The following is a 16,277-nucleotide window of genomic DNA, read 5'->3' as shown; positions in this document are numbered from 1 at the left end:
TCCGCCGTCAACTGGCGGAGCTGGCGCTGGGGAGGTACCGGTTGTGTTCGCAAGAGATCCCGGTGCCTCCGCGCATAGCACCGAGCCCGGCCACCGTGAGGGTTTAGTGGGTATTCCCCCTGGGCTTTGCCCTATTGGGGGTGAGTCCCACACTACCCCCGCCCAATCCTCCTACATTGGAGGATGGCGGGGGTGTGCGTAAATGCATTCCCTCACGTAAAAAAAAACAAAAAAAAAAAAAAAAAAAAAAAAAAAAAAAAAAAAAAAAAAAATGGTACACTGCGTACACGGCTAGGTCAATAAACTGTGTGAAGCTACGTCACTAGCGCGTTGGACCGACGGAGGGCACCGATACCGCGGCACCCTCTACCGTACTCTCTCGTTCGCACACCTTCCCCCATAGACCACCGAAATTCCTCGGCACGCGTCAACACCGACGGAGAGCACCGATACTGCGGCTCGCTCTCTCTTGTTCGACCGCTCCGGCCATCTCCGGCACCGACTGAGAGCACCGATACTGCGGCTCGCTCTACCACTCTCGCTCGCACGCCGTGACGTCACCCAATTCTCGGAATCTCGCGGCCACGAGATGGCTCATTACGGTAGGGCATTCCCGCAAGGGAAATTGTAAGCCGCCGGCCAAAAGGTAGATTTGATAAACTATTTATGAAACTACATCTATTCTGAATTTATCTGTTACAAATATACAAATGTAAGGCAAGATATAAAAACGAATAAAACAAGAGCATGTAAAAAGTAACATTAATAAAATGTCCATTAACGATGCATTTAGAATAAATTGTCTTGTAGTTAAGTGAAAAAATATATACTTTTCCGTTTCATGTTTCATGACTGTCATATTTATCCCTTAACCTTAAACTGAAACATCGAATATTTTCATTCCCGTCGAATCATATACATAGATACACGCAATATGAATGAAATATATAACACTTCATTTGTGCTAATAATACTCAGAATTCATGCTTTATCGGTAACGTCGGGTATTAACACTAAAATTGTAACAGGGTTACGTAGCCCTATGAACCTGGGACAAAAAAATGCATTGGATGATAAGTGTATTCTATACCTCGTCGGTGGTTATATCGTCAAGGACTTACGATCTCAGTGAGCAAATTCACTCAAGATAAAAAAATCGCAATCACGGTCGTGAATGAAGTTAAATCACGACCGTGATCGTGATTCGGAATCACTATGATAATCACCGTTAGTGATTTTGCACGGTATCTCTAGTATCTACTAAACCCGTGTTGTAACCATAGATATGTACAGCTACTGCAGCTACTAGACCATGAGCGTTGATGAGCGTTGATGAGCGTTTCTGCGTTTCTGTCACAAAGCGCCGCAGGTGATATGGAGCTGAAGTTTAATTCTAATCACCCTTTTTCTTAAGAGTGCCAGATCCATAGTAATCCGTGGTCTGGTCACCGCAGTGAGTGGTACAGTATCAAGTGGCATTGAATGGCATGAATGATGCGTTTTGTATGCAGTCTGAATGTTTGTTTTCTAACGAATTTCAATCACACAAATGTGTGAAATAAATGAAAATGTCTTTAGATCAGACAGTTTGTGAAGGTAAAAATAAGAACTCATCGATGTTAATATCATATCAACTTATAATATGTAGTAAAAAACCGTGAAGTCAAGAAGTAATGATGTATGCGGCAATGAGTGAACATCATTGAGGTTATTTTTATTGTTTTATAACTATTTTCAGATTTGAAAGCATTTGAAAGACGTCTGACTGAAGTAATTGCGAGCTTGCAACCGGCTACTCTGCGATGGAGAAGTACGTTTTTCTATTTCTCTATTCATGTTAGTTTAAACACTATTTATTCTGAACAAGTCTTCAACACAACAAGAAACAAATTTATTATATCTGCTATACATCCATTGCTTTTATATGCAAGTTTGTAGAAACACTACATAAGATAATTTAGTATTTTTGTGTAATTATTATGTGTTTAATATTACATTATTTATAGTGCTTCTGGGTTTTATTTCTGTTTGCACTGCTGTTGGTGCATGGCATTGGCTGACAGATCCTAATACATCTGCTGTATCATTTACACAAAGTCTATGTAATCATCCATTTTTTGCAATTGCCAGTGTTATCCTAGGTAAGTGTCATTAAAATAAATTAATATTAATACAGACATAAATGAAAATTAATTTGTTCCAGTGATATTATTCATGATGGGAGTTCACAGACGTGTAATAGCACCAAGTATTATAACACAGAGAGCTAGAAGTGTTCTTGGTGATTTTAATATGAGTTGTGATGATACTGGAAAACTCATTCTTAAACCTACAAGACCACCACATCCACATGAAACTTAAAGATGAATGTGTAAATTTACATTAATTCCTAAAGTGTTCATTTATACCTGAATTATTGTACAGAGTGCCCATAAAGAATATGTTTATAAAGAAGCAATTTTGATACTGAGATAGGACTCAAAATTTTGGTTTGTTATGTTTTGCACTTGAATGTTACCTTGTTATAATAAAAGTAAAAAAGAAGACTTCAAGATTAGTTAATTTTTATAGTATATACATTTTATATGCCTTCATTTTGAACACTCTTTAAAACTAAATGATATAGATGAATGTACCAAGTAATTTAAAAATATTCATTTATAAAGCAATATCAGTAAATAGAGTCATACAAATTTTTAAAGCAATAACTAAATGACTGGCGATTTACTATATATTACATTATATGTACAGTGATATTGTAACGTCCTAAATTGTATAATTTTCAATTGTGAAAGTGTTTGTAAACATAATTTTTTGTATATATTGTGATACAAAATCTACAAATGTATACAGAATGTTGTGACAAATGTTAGTTAACCTTCAATTAAATAGACATACAATACAACTCTTGCCAAACATACTTGCCAAGAGATAACAGAATTTGGAATTTCTCTATATTATCATTTGATTATTTTAAGTTGTTTGTTAAAAAATGTAATTATGAATTGCTGTATTAATGGTACCAATACTATACTTATATAAACAATAATAATGTATTAATTACATAAATATAAAAGAAATTTATTAATATATTTCAGTAAATAAAATTTATTATAACAAATTTTAGGTAAAATATGTTATTACTGAACGTATTTCATTATCAATTTTTTACCTTCATACAACTTTGTCGTTCTATTTATAAGATACGTAAAAGAAAGAATAAGCGTACTTTTAAATAAAAAATACAAATTATAACGATCAAAACATTTATTCGTATTAATATTTTGCATATTATTACAATTTCCGCATCGCACAATCACGCGATTTATTTCGTACAATATTACATATACAATATCATTTACTTATGCAGACCAGTATTTATTTAAAATCAACTGCAGCGTTATATTTTATCATGTATTTCTCAGTCCCAAAGTTATATTATCTACGGATATATATGTATATGTATATACAGAAGGGATAATTACCAAATATTGTAAAGGCAATATTCTAAATATTGCTGGTCAGCAATAATTCGGCAATTTTTCGTATGTAGGTATTTCTAACTGCACACATACTTTTACTGTGCACAGTACGTTCCATTATCCTGTATATGTATATATATATCCCTTTTATTTTTGTAAGTTTTTATACCATAAATGTTTCAGTGTTTCAAATAGCAACTCTTTTCACAAATATGTCGATCTATATCCCTTCATATTTGAAAGAATAGCCTGTATATTAAGATTTATTACATGCCTGCAGTTTATAATAGTTTCAATGTGAATAATATATTTAGAAATTATTTAATCCATTAAATAGATGTGTTTATTTGTACAAAATTAAATTGTACCCAAATTTATTCAATATGTTACCTTTTTAAATGTTCACTTATAAAAATGAATATACATTCACTTTATCAGCTTCATAATAAGAAACTAAAAATATTGAGCTGAATAGTCTTTAAGTAAAATACATCTGTAAGAGTTACTGGCATTATGGTTTATCAATTTCCAAATATTACATAATTGCTTGGCTCATTTATTCATTTCTATTAGTACAGTACCTATTCTGTGAATTGATTTCACAATATGTTTATTTATCAGTACTTCTCTGTTTCATGCTGTGTAATTAGATACGAGAAGTGTTATCAATATTTAATATATTAAATATTGAAAGGTAGAAAGTCATTATATAAGATAAATTTCATCACAAAAACCAAGCTAACATAGCATGGTTGTATTTGTCTATGCATGGAACATAATGATAATTTAATGATCGTGCACTTCAAACTCACGTGCTAGTGCATAGAAAATAAATCACCAGCGGAAGGAAGAGGTGCCAAACCACCCGTAACATCAGGTAATTGTGTCAAGTCAGGAAGATTAGAGATGTGTGACTTCACTTCTGTTCGAACTGCACATACCTTCTTCAGTTTTTCTTTATAATCCTGTAACATAACATGTAACGAATTAGTGTGTAAGGTTCAAATGATACTTTTATATTTCTTGCCAGCATGTGGTGAGATATTATAGTTTAGTTAAAATCATAATCATACTTCTAAAGTTGTTTGTGCTTGTTGAAGTAATTGTCTTTGTGCTAAAGTATAATCTCTAAGCATAGTCAGTAATCTCCTTCTATCTTCCATTTCTGCTTGCAAACGTCCATTGTAATCTGCTAATAATGCTGCAGCTTCGTTTACAGCAACACTTAATTGATCTGCAGCTGCTCTGTCAGCTAAATTTGCAAGAAGCGATACTTCAGAAACTTCTGGTGGCAAAGATGCAATGCGTTCTCTAACACCTGCATCTGAAGATGCTGTGTTTTCCAAATCCTGAAATGGAGAAGGCTATTTTAGTAACTGCCTTCAAGTGTTCTAGGTTCCAGGCACATATTTATACTTTTCATATGACCCATTTATGTAAAATTTGTACAAGAGTAAAGCATATTTAACTTCACCAGAGAATTAATTAAGTTAAGTAAAAATAATTATTATTTATAAAATAATAAATTAACAACTACTTATTTTATTACTTTAAAATAAAATTAACATAACAGTCTTGCTACTAAAATAAGAGATAGTATAAAATTGTTAAATAAAAGTAAAAAAAATACATTTGCAGTGGATTACTAATAAAATTAATACTCATAAATAGTATAAAATCACAATTGGGGGTGGATATATCAAACTGTAAATGTTCTTGCCAATATGCCTTATGGATTCAACATATATTTTTCTATATATAAGATAGTTTATTGCTAACGATACATATTCCGAATGTTTATTCTTTTTATAAATGGTATTAACCATTAAGGCCTTGATGAGTTCCTCCGTTTCCGGTGGATCTCCAGCAGGAGTACGTGGACTTAATGTAACGTGCAGCTCTTTGGTTCCATCTACTTCAACTTCAGTCTCTGATTTCTTTCTCTCCTTTTTGTCTTTCTGTAAAATGCAATAAATATTTAATTATGACTAAAAATACTAGCTATAATATAATGTTTAATCAATCATTCTACATTACCTTCACTTTCTCTATGTCATTTTTAAGCTTCTTTTTTGGTGGTGGTGTTCCTGGATCTTTTGCTGTATCTACGAATGAAGCTTTAAATTCTGCTATTTGTGCCTTATCATAAACTCCTCTTTCTTCCCAAATTTGAAGCAATCTGTTTAACCTTTCCCTAGTCTTTTCATCAAAGCTTTTCATATGTTCAAAAGCTTTTGGTAAAACAGTCTCAAATTCTTTCCCAAATTCTGGTCCTTTTTTTTTACTGTTTTGAATAACATCATTTGCCAGATACATGAACATTAACTTGCGATTATCCTTCACTGGAAAATATTGATGATCATAATATTTAAGAAAATCTCAACTTAAAGATAAAGATAATTTATAATATAATGAAATAGAATGTACCTTAACTATCATATTTTAAAAAGTTCTAAGGTAAACTGATTTTCAGTTTCTTTATGCTGAAATTCAATTTATAATAATTTATAGTACAAATATTCAATAATGAACTTGTTTGAATTTGGTAAATTATATTAAATTGCAAAAAATGTTACTCTTGTGGTAAGAAGAAACTCAGTATAAAAAAGCAGCAAAATATTTTACGTTATCACTGAATATCACTATGATTATTAACATAAACGAATATTTGTTACAATTGTATGTAAGAACATTCTACTGAATTGGCCGTAGATTTAAAATTATCATCTGATATAAAACACAGTATATTCTGACTGTAGGAAGTTACTTTTGACAATATAAATGTAATTTTGCAATTGACATTCGAATGTGAAAAATATGTCTACAATTACGTAGCAAAGGAGTAAGCTTACAAACTAACCTAGAAATTTTGACGAACACTAGTTGGAATTTATTTCATTTGGAATGCATATCGAGATGATATTATGATTGAGTAATATTCGAAATACGCAATTTTAAACATAAAACTCGTAAGTACAAATGTACTTACGATAATCCTCACGTACCTTTACACATCTCTTTGAACCAGACTTTCACGATGGTCGGATGATGTTTTCTGTGATGAATCAACCAAAGAGAAAGAGTTTGAATACTTTGTTGGGAGGGATTTAAGTCCATTAATCTTTTCACAAGTGCACTTTCTGTAAACCCTGTCATTTCTAGATCCCAACGTAACTTCGTCAACAACGGATATACAAAAACTACCTGAACTTGCCTGAACTACCGTACCCCGACTCACGAGACGAGCCGCACAAGTGCACAACTCACAGCAGCACACAGCAGTCACTAGGGTCTGGACACTCGGTGCATTATTTTGTTAACGCGAACAGTACCCTCCAACGGATTGGTTTACCAACTAAATTTGACTAAATTGTACAGGTTTAGTATACTCCAGTATACTCGTACTTAGTGATGGATACCATCTGGAGATGGCGTGAACTGCTACTTGTGAATCACGAGTGATTCGATCACGTTCGTTCCTAATCACGGGGCGGGATTCATAGTCGCTTCTTATCCTTCTCATAGGTATATATAGACGGAGCATGAACTGAGCGGGGGAGTAAGATTCGCAGTAAGGGGGTGGTTAGTTATAAATCGGGTAACTTCGTTCCTTTTCGGTGCTATTCGGGTATACAATCACGTTACATACCTGTATGCTATGAGAGATGAAAAGAATATACTTATTATACGTTAAAAATTCCGTATGTCATGTAGTTTGTATAGATATATGTATTTAACAAAATTAATAAATAGTATAAAGCATTAAATAATAGTACAGCACACAGCCTACCAGCCATTAATAACGAGTCGAATGCATTTGAAGCTAACCGACGTATATCTAACGATCGCTGTCTTTTCCCCTCCAATCCTACGGTGCCCTCGCCCAAAATGATAGCTTATGCTTCGTCTATATATGTCTATAGGCTATACATGCCAGCGCCGCCCAATTCGGACATTAAGCCCGATAGGAAGGGGGAGAGATAATTTTACAGAAAAAAATAAAAAATTACACTTAATGAAACAAATATAATAAAAAAAACGCGTACCTATGAAAGACGCAGAGCTAGAATGCGGGTGGAATGGTCACCCTATATATCTCATATCATACGAATACAATATACTTTATACATTGACACACATACACTAGAACAACATGATTTTATTGTTAAATATGTGTATGAAAGATGGAAGTATGTTTGAATAAAGAAAATGTATTATATATAGAACTTGTAGGAAATATTAAACGAGTTTTTGAAATAGGGAATCTACCAGTGTTCATGCATTAAAGAGAAACAACCGTGAGAGAGTAAAATTATTACGAATCTTCTATATCGGCTGCACAAAATTCAGTAGAGAACTGCGCATTCAGGTTACTGCATTTTGGCGAATAGAGCGCAGCATTGATTTCCAGGGATCAGTGCGCGATCATAGTTGCCTTGAGGGGTGAAAAGGGATTATGTATCGTTGGGTTGGTTCCGTTGGTTCATTCGGTTCATTCTTCGTACCTGGCGATTCATATTTCGTGTTTCGTTGCGCATGAAACTCGTGCGATCCTCGAGCGAGGCACATCGTAATGGCCGCGACCTGACTCGGGTGGCGTGCATGCGAGCTACCGTGTTCGCGTTACGTGCAGCAGACGAGCGAGTAAGGAGACAGAGTAAGACGAAAACGAGGAACGGGAAGATACCACGGACTTTAGGGTTACGCGATTTCGGTGTCGCCGCGAGTGCGTGTGGTGGGCGAGGCGTGATCACAGAACGGGAGTTTCGAGGACGACGAGCCATGAGTGAGGATCGCAGTGAAGATGATCCTATAATGGATCTCTGGTACAGCAACTGGGAGCAACAATGCGTCGAAGCGTTGGAAGCAGAGCCGGATTACGAAACTCAGCTACACAATGAGAAAGAACTCTATTCCCAGCAGATGTGGACAAGTTTTCAGACGACGGCGTCAGCCATCGCCCAGCTGTACAAAGGCGAGCTAGCACGACGATAACACCAATCATTATTCGCATCCTCCCTTGTTTCATCTGTAGAACGGGCCTCGAGGACTACGAGTAGCGAGACGTCTCGTACTCGTTGTGGTTACCATTTTGCGTGACATCCATTTTGTGCGACGTATAAGACGATATGCCACTGTTCTCGCTTCTCGTTTGCTTCGATTTCCTTTTTTTCCACCGCATATACATATTGATCTGATCGTGTAACCAGTTCTTTTCGACTTTGCTCTTTTACAGATCGTACTCAGGGTGTCTCTCTATGGCTACCCTTCCAGACTGCTGCGGGTACCGTCACGTCGTTGTACAAAGGTGCGTGCACTTTTTTGGTCTCTCTTGTCAACAATGCGAACAAGATAAACCTTCATTCTCTTCGTTTCTCTCTCTCTCGTTCTCTTTACTTCTCTCCCTGTCTCTCCCTCTGTTTAATACTGTCCTTTCTCCGTTGCTTTTTACCCTTCTCCTTGCTCCTCACCCCCGCTATTCGGTCATCCTTTTGTGCAGCCGTCACTCACGCGCACACATCGACGATGCATCTCTGCATGTGGTGTGCGTCAGAACGCTTTGCACAGCTGACCAATTCTGAAGGTCAGCTGTTAATTGACGCGAACTTTTAAGACTTACGAATATTTATAGAAAAGGGAAATAAACTCTGGTCGTTTTTGAACGATTATATTATTTTTTGTTTGTAGCTGTAAATCTGTAATTCAAACAATAGCTAAAGTTGTTTGTCGATCACTGCACTGCTGTATTTGTTGATCATATGTTTGATTTAGAAATTATGTTAATGTTGATATTTTTATACCACAGCTCAGTTTCTGACTAACAGAGTATATTTTTGTACCAAGAATTTTTGCTGCTAGAGTTTTTGGCTTGAAATGTAGATTATTTTAATAATGTACCGTAGAATAAAATTTTTATTTTGTCATTAGTTGCTTCTTACATATATTGAGCAGACAAATGGATTCATTATAGCTTTTTTCTTGTTTGTTATTGAATGATTATGCATTATTGTATACATGTATTCATTTTTATTGAGATGAACAAATTGTACGTTGTAGTTAGCTATGAAAATTTTGTATTGTTTATTTATGTTATTTGTACACGTGCTGTCAACTTGGATCTTAAGTGTAATTAAACATTTCAACAGATTCGGTGGACAGCATGCGTCGATGCAGTGAGCTAGGCATAGAAACGGGTCGTCAAAAGCGTAGTAAAGAAATAATGAATTGGGCTAGGAAAAAAAGGCGTATGATTCGCAGAGAAGACCTTTTAGCATATCTTGCTGGGAAACCACCTCCTCCTCGACCACATTCACATAGGTAAATATTTCATAGGATTGGTTACAACATAAACAAATGTAATTGTAATAGCTTTTATGTAAAGTAATTTCAGGAGCTGTAAAGAAAAATTTGAGCTCTTTTAGCATACTTCACTGTCTGTAAGATTTAAATGTTTTTTATTTTTTAGACATTAATGCAACAATTCCTTTTGTCAGGTTTGTCATAGTGACAGAATGCACGTATAATATAATTAATTATTTACAGACACACAAATATATTATAAATTGAAGCTTGTCATAACTTCCAGGAGTTCACCTAAACCAAGAATGATGGTGTGTGGTTCGCCTCCATCACAAAGTTCAACACCAAGTATGGTTGTTGCACCAACAGCAACAACTGGAAATGATCCTGATCCTGAATTACACACATTTAGAGAAGCAATTGCATTATCTGGTAAGATTAATTTATTATGGTTAATGTGTAAGAAGGCAACATAGTTAATTCATATTAAATTATAATATTAGTAAAATTAGCTACAGGCGTATTTTTATACTTCGTATATTGTCAATTTGCAGTGACATAAATATGTATATTTGAATACTGAACAATGATTTAGTATAGTATAATTATATAGTATAATTTTATTTTGAGCTAATTACAATATTTTAATAATTGGATAGGTTCACCAATGTCTCGGCGTACTGGAAGACAAGCCGAATTGTCGGCCTTTATTAGTAGCGAATTTGCTCGACATCACAAACGGCCTGCTTCGCATGATGTGGATATGGGATCTCCCACGCACAAACGTTCGCGTTTCATGTAACGGCGCGCGATGTGTAAAGTAACCACACTCCCTTGTTCCCCATTAATTAATCAATTGATCAATTAATTATTAACGATTCATCTCCCCTACATAGTTCCCGATTAAACATAATCCTTTCAGGAAGATGGCACTGATTTGCATTGCCATCATGAAACGCATTCGTATATTTTGAATATTTCATATTATCTGTCGAGTTTCTCTTTAACTGTCGATTAGGTGTTTCGACAATTCTGGTTTTGATATTTAAAGATAAGGTGAATAATTTAATTATGAAATAGTCGTTCTAATATAAAAAAATTGCTGTTTGGGGAAATCGTAGCACGAGTATGTTTAAAGTTGGGACACATGGAAATCACTATTGTACGTGGTAGAATTTTGCTTTAAAATTATTTATTTATTTATATAAGCAGTGAGATAATAGTAACGTATTTCAAAATATCATTTGAAGTGCCCATACAAAGTGAATGTCATTGTTTTGTGTACAAGAAATCTATATACGTGATCAATCAATTTATCGACTTGTAAACTATGAAATGATGAAAGCTGCAACTACCATGTTGTACACACAGTTGATGTGTATATTAAAATCAGCAGCGAATACTTGACTATATTTTGCAGCTACTCCGCGGTGTACTGTATCATGTTCAAATGGAATGTTCGGCAAGTGATGAAACGGTGTTTTAATATTTTGTAACTACATTATTGTCCACGATCCTAATAGAATGGGGAAAAAGGGGACTGGGAGATGTTTGTAGAATATTTAATAATCCAAAGGATCGCTTAGCCCTCTGATTATAATATTGTTATGATTATTACGTGATCGTAGGTCATTGATATTTGGAAGCTTATATGAATAAAAAGATCATTTTATACGGATTTTGTTGGCAATAAAAAGGAACGATAAAAGATCAGTGATGGGACAAGAGTATAAGATAACGATCATGAAACAAATAAGTGCGTTGGAAAATTGTTCGTTTTCTGTAATCTTGTAAATTCTGTTTATCAATCGCGGAAGTCACATTTTCTGTTGTGCGACCTCTATATGTAGAGTAACTATGAAAATTGTTTTTTGGATAATATATTTAATTGTCTCTGTAATCCTTTCGTTTGTAATTTTATATCTGCTTTACATGTATTCGTGTGCGATCCCATGGAAGGAATCTAAAAACATTTATTCACCGTATTGTTTTTCTGCGTCATGACATTCACGCCAAAGTTTTAATTAGTATATGGGGTCGAACTTGGAAGCAAGATTTGAAGAGGACGTTAACAAGAAAAGAATATTGTTTACGTTTTACTTTTTCCATGTGTGTCGCGGGTGCTCATAACTGTGTAACTACTGGTAAAAATTCTTAAATAGATTTCGTGTAGTTATAAATCTTAAACAAGCTAGGATTAAGTAATGCTTATATCAAACAGGAGCGATGGATGGAATTAACGGATCGGCGGGAAGGATTTAAATATGGAGTTACTTTTAATCGTTCAGTACCCAATATCAATTGGTTAGCCATGAAAAACATCATGGTAGTGTAAATGTTGATTTACTTCTTATGATATATATATTATAAGCAAAGGGCTGAACAGTCGCGTTAAAATGTGTCTCGGGGCAAAATCTACGTAAAAGCAGTACAATGCTTTTTTTTATCTACTTTTCCACAACTGTTACTATGGACCTAATTAATAAGCGAACTTTCCATCTTTAGTGTAGCCATTGTCAAGAAGACACGACAGCTCTTTGCTATTTGTATGTATATGTACACATACTTTATCGTATGTATACATATATATGCATATTTCATGAGAAGCATTAGGTTCAAAGGCTTACTAGATTGATTTACCACTCATTTTTTTAAGATCACTGTAAATGTATATTATATTTAGGCATTGTGTCTAGAAGAACTTCTATCTGAATTTTGAAGACCAGCAATTCGAAGGAACTTTGGGATCGTTTTATTCAACGGAAGTGCCGGTAAATTAATTTAAAAATGAAGATTGATTTTCCTATATATGCGTTCCGGATTTCCTTCCACATGTTCTTTGAAATTCATTTAGAAGCGAACTCGTTTCTGTTTGGTTTTTTCTCAACATTGAGTACCGTTCCGGAGACGAGCAAAAAAAGTTGTTGTTCAATTGTAAATATAGCGTATGTTTATAATGATAACGATAAACGATAGCCTTAGGAGTATTGCTAATATTATTATCATTATTAATATTGACAACTATGCGATAGCTTTAATAATATTTATCGTATAATCGACAGTTAATAAAACTCCAAGGACTCCACTTGACTCTACTTTGGTAATGCAGGGTCATGTATCTGAAAATTCCATTCCAACGAAATGTAAAGTAATAATATCCAGGGGTATCTTTGTACGTATGAAATTTAGTTGCACAACTGGTTTTCAGGTTTTCATATGATGTTCACAAACTTCGTTTTTCAAAATCTAGGTTAAGAAAGAAACAGTTTTCTTCTGTCGCTGTCCTATAGATTACTACATGTTTGATAAATGTTTCGTACAAAGGTAACTCTTACCAAAAGAACACATTATAGGAGAACACATTGAAGATGCCATACTTAGCAATATTTTATTGATAAGAAGAACATACTTGATGATGGAACATCGAATCATTTTGTATAGACACTGTTGTTTTTGTTTTTGTCAGTAGAGAGAGAGAGAAAGAGAGAGAGAGAGAGAGGTGTTCTCAGATTTATTTTGAGTTTGTTTAGAGAATTGGATTGACAACGTTTTATTGGTTCGAACATTACGCGTGATATTTTCACTGATGCAATTGGCATTTTCTCTCATATTGCATAATGCAACACTAACTGTACACGTTAAACGACACCTCGAGGGCAACAAACAGAATTTTCCCATGTCTATAGAGAGCTTTCCCTTTCTCGTGGGAAAAGGTAATCTTATTAATGATCTACGCTGTGTTGTGCCGAAACAAAGTATCTCTTTCGACTTCAATTTTTCATTATTCATGGCTAAAAATTCTGTACAAGTAATCGTTCTTTTTAAGCGAGTCTATTCTCGAGATTATAAATTCGATATAGGAAAGTATATGAGTAACATATTTCTCATAAGGAACTTAGATTTTACATATAAAGTAATTGTTATTTTCTTTCGAATATCAACGACTTCCGTATTTTCTTTTTTTCAAAGGAATGTGTAATTCGTACTCTCTGCCAAAAGGAGTTTCCAATGAACAAGTTGCCATTAACGCAAAACCGACTGTTCTGTATTCGTATAGAAGTAGACAAAGTAGCATTATAGAGCTCTCAAATTAATCGATTAATAGTAAATTGAAGACGAAAGAATTTAATCCGTTTTTATATTAACGAACCGATAGTTGTTTAGAATAATCGGATAAGGTGAACCAAACACCATTGTATTTATTACCCATTAATCGATTAATCGTACAGCCTTAGTAGATGGGATCGCAAGGAACCACTTCTGTATCATATCTTTTTCACAGTAAATGTAGTCCGTACGCTGGTCATACAGGTGCGTAGAAATGTGTACGTGTTTTGCAGAGACACAGGACATCGTGAAATTTTCTACGAACCTTTTTTATTCTGATGCACATTAATCGTAAACGTGACGTACCCCCTCTTCTCTCCTAACAAGCGTACTATCATATTATAATAATTGCACGAACACAAAACAGCCGTGATATGACACAAAAAATGTTTATGTTCGCGGTGAAGCGAGAAATGGTGCTGTTATTTTTTGCGTACAGAAGAAGCTTCTATATTTTTGCGTCTCTTGTTTATAAGATAATCATTTACAAATAAAATTACAAAGAACACATGGCTACTTCACTGTTACTGTCTTATTTCTCATGGATACCATTCTTCAACGGTGCAAGAAAAGTACAACAATACTTAATGATTGGTCGTATTTACATGATTTATTTCTTTCGCGTTTGATTTGTACAAAATTTGTATAACGTTCGTTTTACTTACATAACGTTCGATCGATAACAAAGTCGAATTCCATTTCCTTAATGCTACTCGAGGGACTTTGTAGAGGTACAGTCTGCTGTGTTGGTATTTACACTTTCATTTACATTCATAATCTTAACGAGAAGTACGTTCCATTAGATTAAGGCACCATACGCAATACAAGAATTAAGGCTAATTGAGGCTTTACACAATAACCTGGTTATTATTAATGTTCCAACGCATCTTACATTTTTCGCATTCTTATGGCGATGATTGAAGTCTGTTGTTTCACAGAGCTGGACGGACGTTTGTCACATTTCAGAACTCGGAATATATGTAATGGCAAACAGCTTTATACGTTCATTCACCCGTTTGATTCAATTGTAACCGAGAGCTGATTTGCGACATAATCTTGTTGGACTTATTACACCGTTTAGTCAAAGGAATTGTCTCAATGTATAAAACCACGTAGAAATGATTGTTTTCAGTATGGAACTGTAACTGAATCAGTTCAAATATTTGCGTAGATCTTTCATTAATACTCATGTACAATATGTTTTTAGAATCAAAGATACTTTCATGGTGTTTCTTTAGGCACTTAAGGGACTTATTAGGCAAGAAGAAAATTACTTTAAGCAGGCCATACACGGTGAGGTTTACCTCGAGGCCTCGATTCATGAGGTTATCTCACGTTACGGGATTTGGGTCTCCCGAAGCCTCCTAATCTGTAGCAGGATGATAGGGGCCGCAACGAACGCATGGACGAAGGTTCCCGAAGGGACCTTTGGGTAATGTGCGTGAGTGAGAAGGCTGAAAAAGAGTCACAAAGGGTGAGATGTACGACGTCCTTACGACGAGAGCGAGCGACAGCAAAATGTATACATATGTATCTAGTATTAATGAAATATTTTAGTTCAGAATTATCCATGAAAGTGCCGTTCTTTGAAAAGCGAATATCCTACAGTAGTATGTACAGCTTCCAAGCAATGAAATATCATTTATAAACGAAAAAAAAGATTGCAATTGTTAGGTATGGCAGTAGACTTATGTATTCAAGAGGCAAAACTACCATGTAAAAAAAGAAAACGGTGTCAGAATTGGCTGACTGGCAGAAATACAGACCCATGTAGGATTTGATCTTTATTTCCCAGAAACATGGGAAATTTCTATATAATATTTTAAAAAGTCTTCCTGAAAAAGACGATTTCTTTCGGAACTCATTTCGTTATGTTTACAAAAAAACTACGAGGGGAGATTTTATCTGGCCTTGAGGCCACTTCAGACCTCCCATCTCCGGCGGATTTCGTCAGGATTGCTTTGTTTATATCATTTGTCTCCACCATCATACTCGGAACCAATACCATCCGTTTGTCAGGAATTACAGCAGCAAAAATGAAGTAGCTGGAGTGAATCCTTTGCACTATAAAGAGGGAAAGTTCTTCTTCAGACGAATTCATATATGGGTATAAAAATTCCACGCTAAGCAGATCACTTTTGTACACGATATTTGGAATTTTGGTCAAATTTATAGTCCATGTGAAAATAAGAGGGGTGTAAGTTATAATTTCGTTAATTTTGAAATCATAAAGATGCCAACCCTAAAATTTTGCAGTTATTACCGAATTTTACGAAAACTAGCTTTACAAAAGAATATTTATCTGTGCAATTATTAAAGATATAAACTTTATCTTTATTTAATTTTAATTGTAAAGGATCGTTCTTTTTAACTAATATATAATGGTAT

The 16,277-nt window shown here is 34.6% G+C and overlaps 3 protein-coding genes across 3 annotated transcripts; 2 read left to right on the top strand and 1 right to left on the bottom strand.

Annotated features, from left to right (window-relative positions):
• Positions 1–1,454: 1,454 nt before the first annotated feature.
• LOC107190860 (nuclear envelope phosphatase-regulatory subunit 1) lies at positions 1,455–2,425 on the top strand. The gene is made up of 4 exons (XM_015579746.1): positions 1,455–1,596; positions 1,739–1,810; positions 2,007–2,141; positions 2,204–2,425. Exons 1-4 carry the CDS (start codon positions 1,563–1,565, stop codon positions 2,359–2,361), a joined length of 399 nt encoding a protein of 132 aa, XP_015435232.1. The 5' UTR covers positions 1,455–1,562; the 3' UTR covers positions 2,362–2,425.
• A 1,609-nt stretch (positions 2,426–4,034) lies between these two features.
• Positions 4,035–6,743, bottom strand: LOC107190855 (regulation of nuclear pre-mRNA domain-containing protein 1B). The gene is made up of 5 exons (XM_015579741.1): positions 6,488–6,743; positions 5,520–5,824; positions 5,306–5,440; positions 4,556–4,831; positions 4,035–4,447 (listed from the first exon to the last, which is right to left on the bottom strand). Exons 1-5 carry the CDS (start codon positions 6,636–6,638, stop codon positions 4,298–4,300), a joined length of 1,017 nt encoding a protein of 338 aa, XP_015435227.1. The 5' UTR covers positions 6,639–6,743; the 3' UTR covers positions 4,035–4,297.
• Positions 6,744–7,936: 1,193 nt separating this feature from the next.
• LOC107190850 (UPF0472 protein C16orf72 homolog) lies at positions 7,937–10,929 on the top strand. Its single transcript, XM_015579735.1, has 5 exons — positions 7,937–8,457; positions 8,719–8,790; positions 9,629–9,800; positions 10,069–10,214; positions 10,442–10,929. The coding sequence occupies exons 1-5, from the start codon at positions 8,019–8,021 to the stop codon at positions 10,582–10,584; spliced, it is 972 nt and encodes a 323-aa protein (XP_015435221.1). The 5' UTR covers positions 7,937–8,018; the 3' UTR covers positions 10,585–10,929.
• The last annotated feature ends 5,348 nt before the right edge of the window (positions 10,930–16,277 follow it).

Source organism: Dufourea novaeangliae, unplaced genomic scaffold (assembly GCF_001272555.1).
Source record: "Dufourea novaeangliae isolate 0120121106 unplaced genomic scaffold, ASM127255v1 scaffold205, whole genome shotgun sequence".
NCBI classification, from domain to species: Eukaryota; Metazoa; Arthropoda; class Insecta; order Hymenoptera; family Halictidae; genus Dufourea; species Dufourea novaeangliae.
Note: the sequence above shows the minus strand (reverse complement) of the source record. Positions and strands in the feature narration are given on the sequence as shown.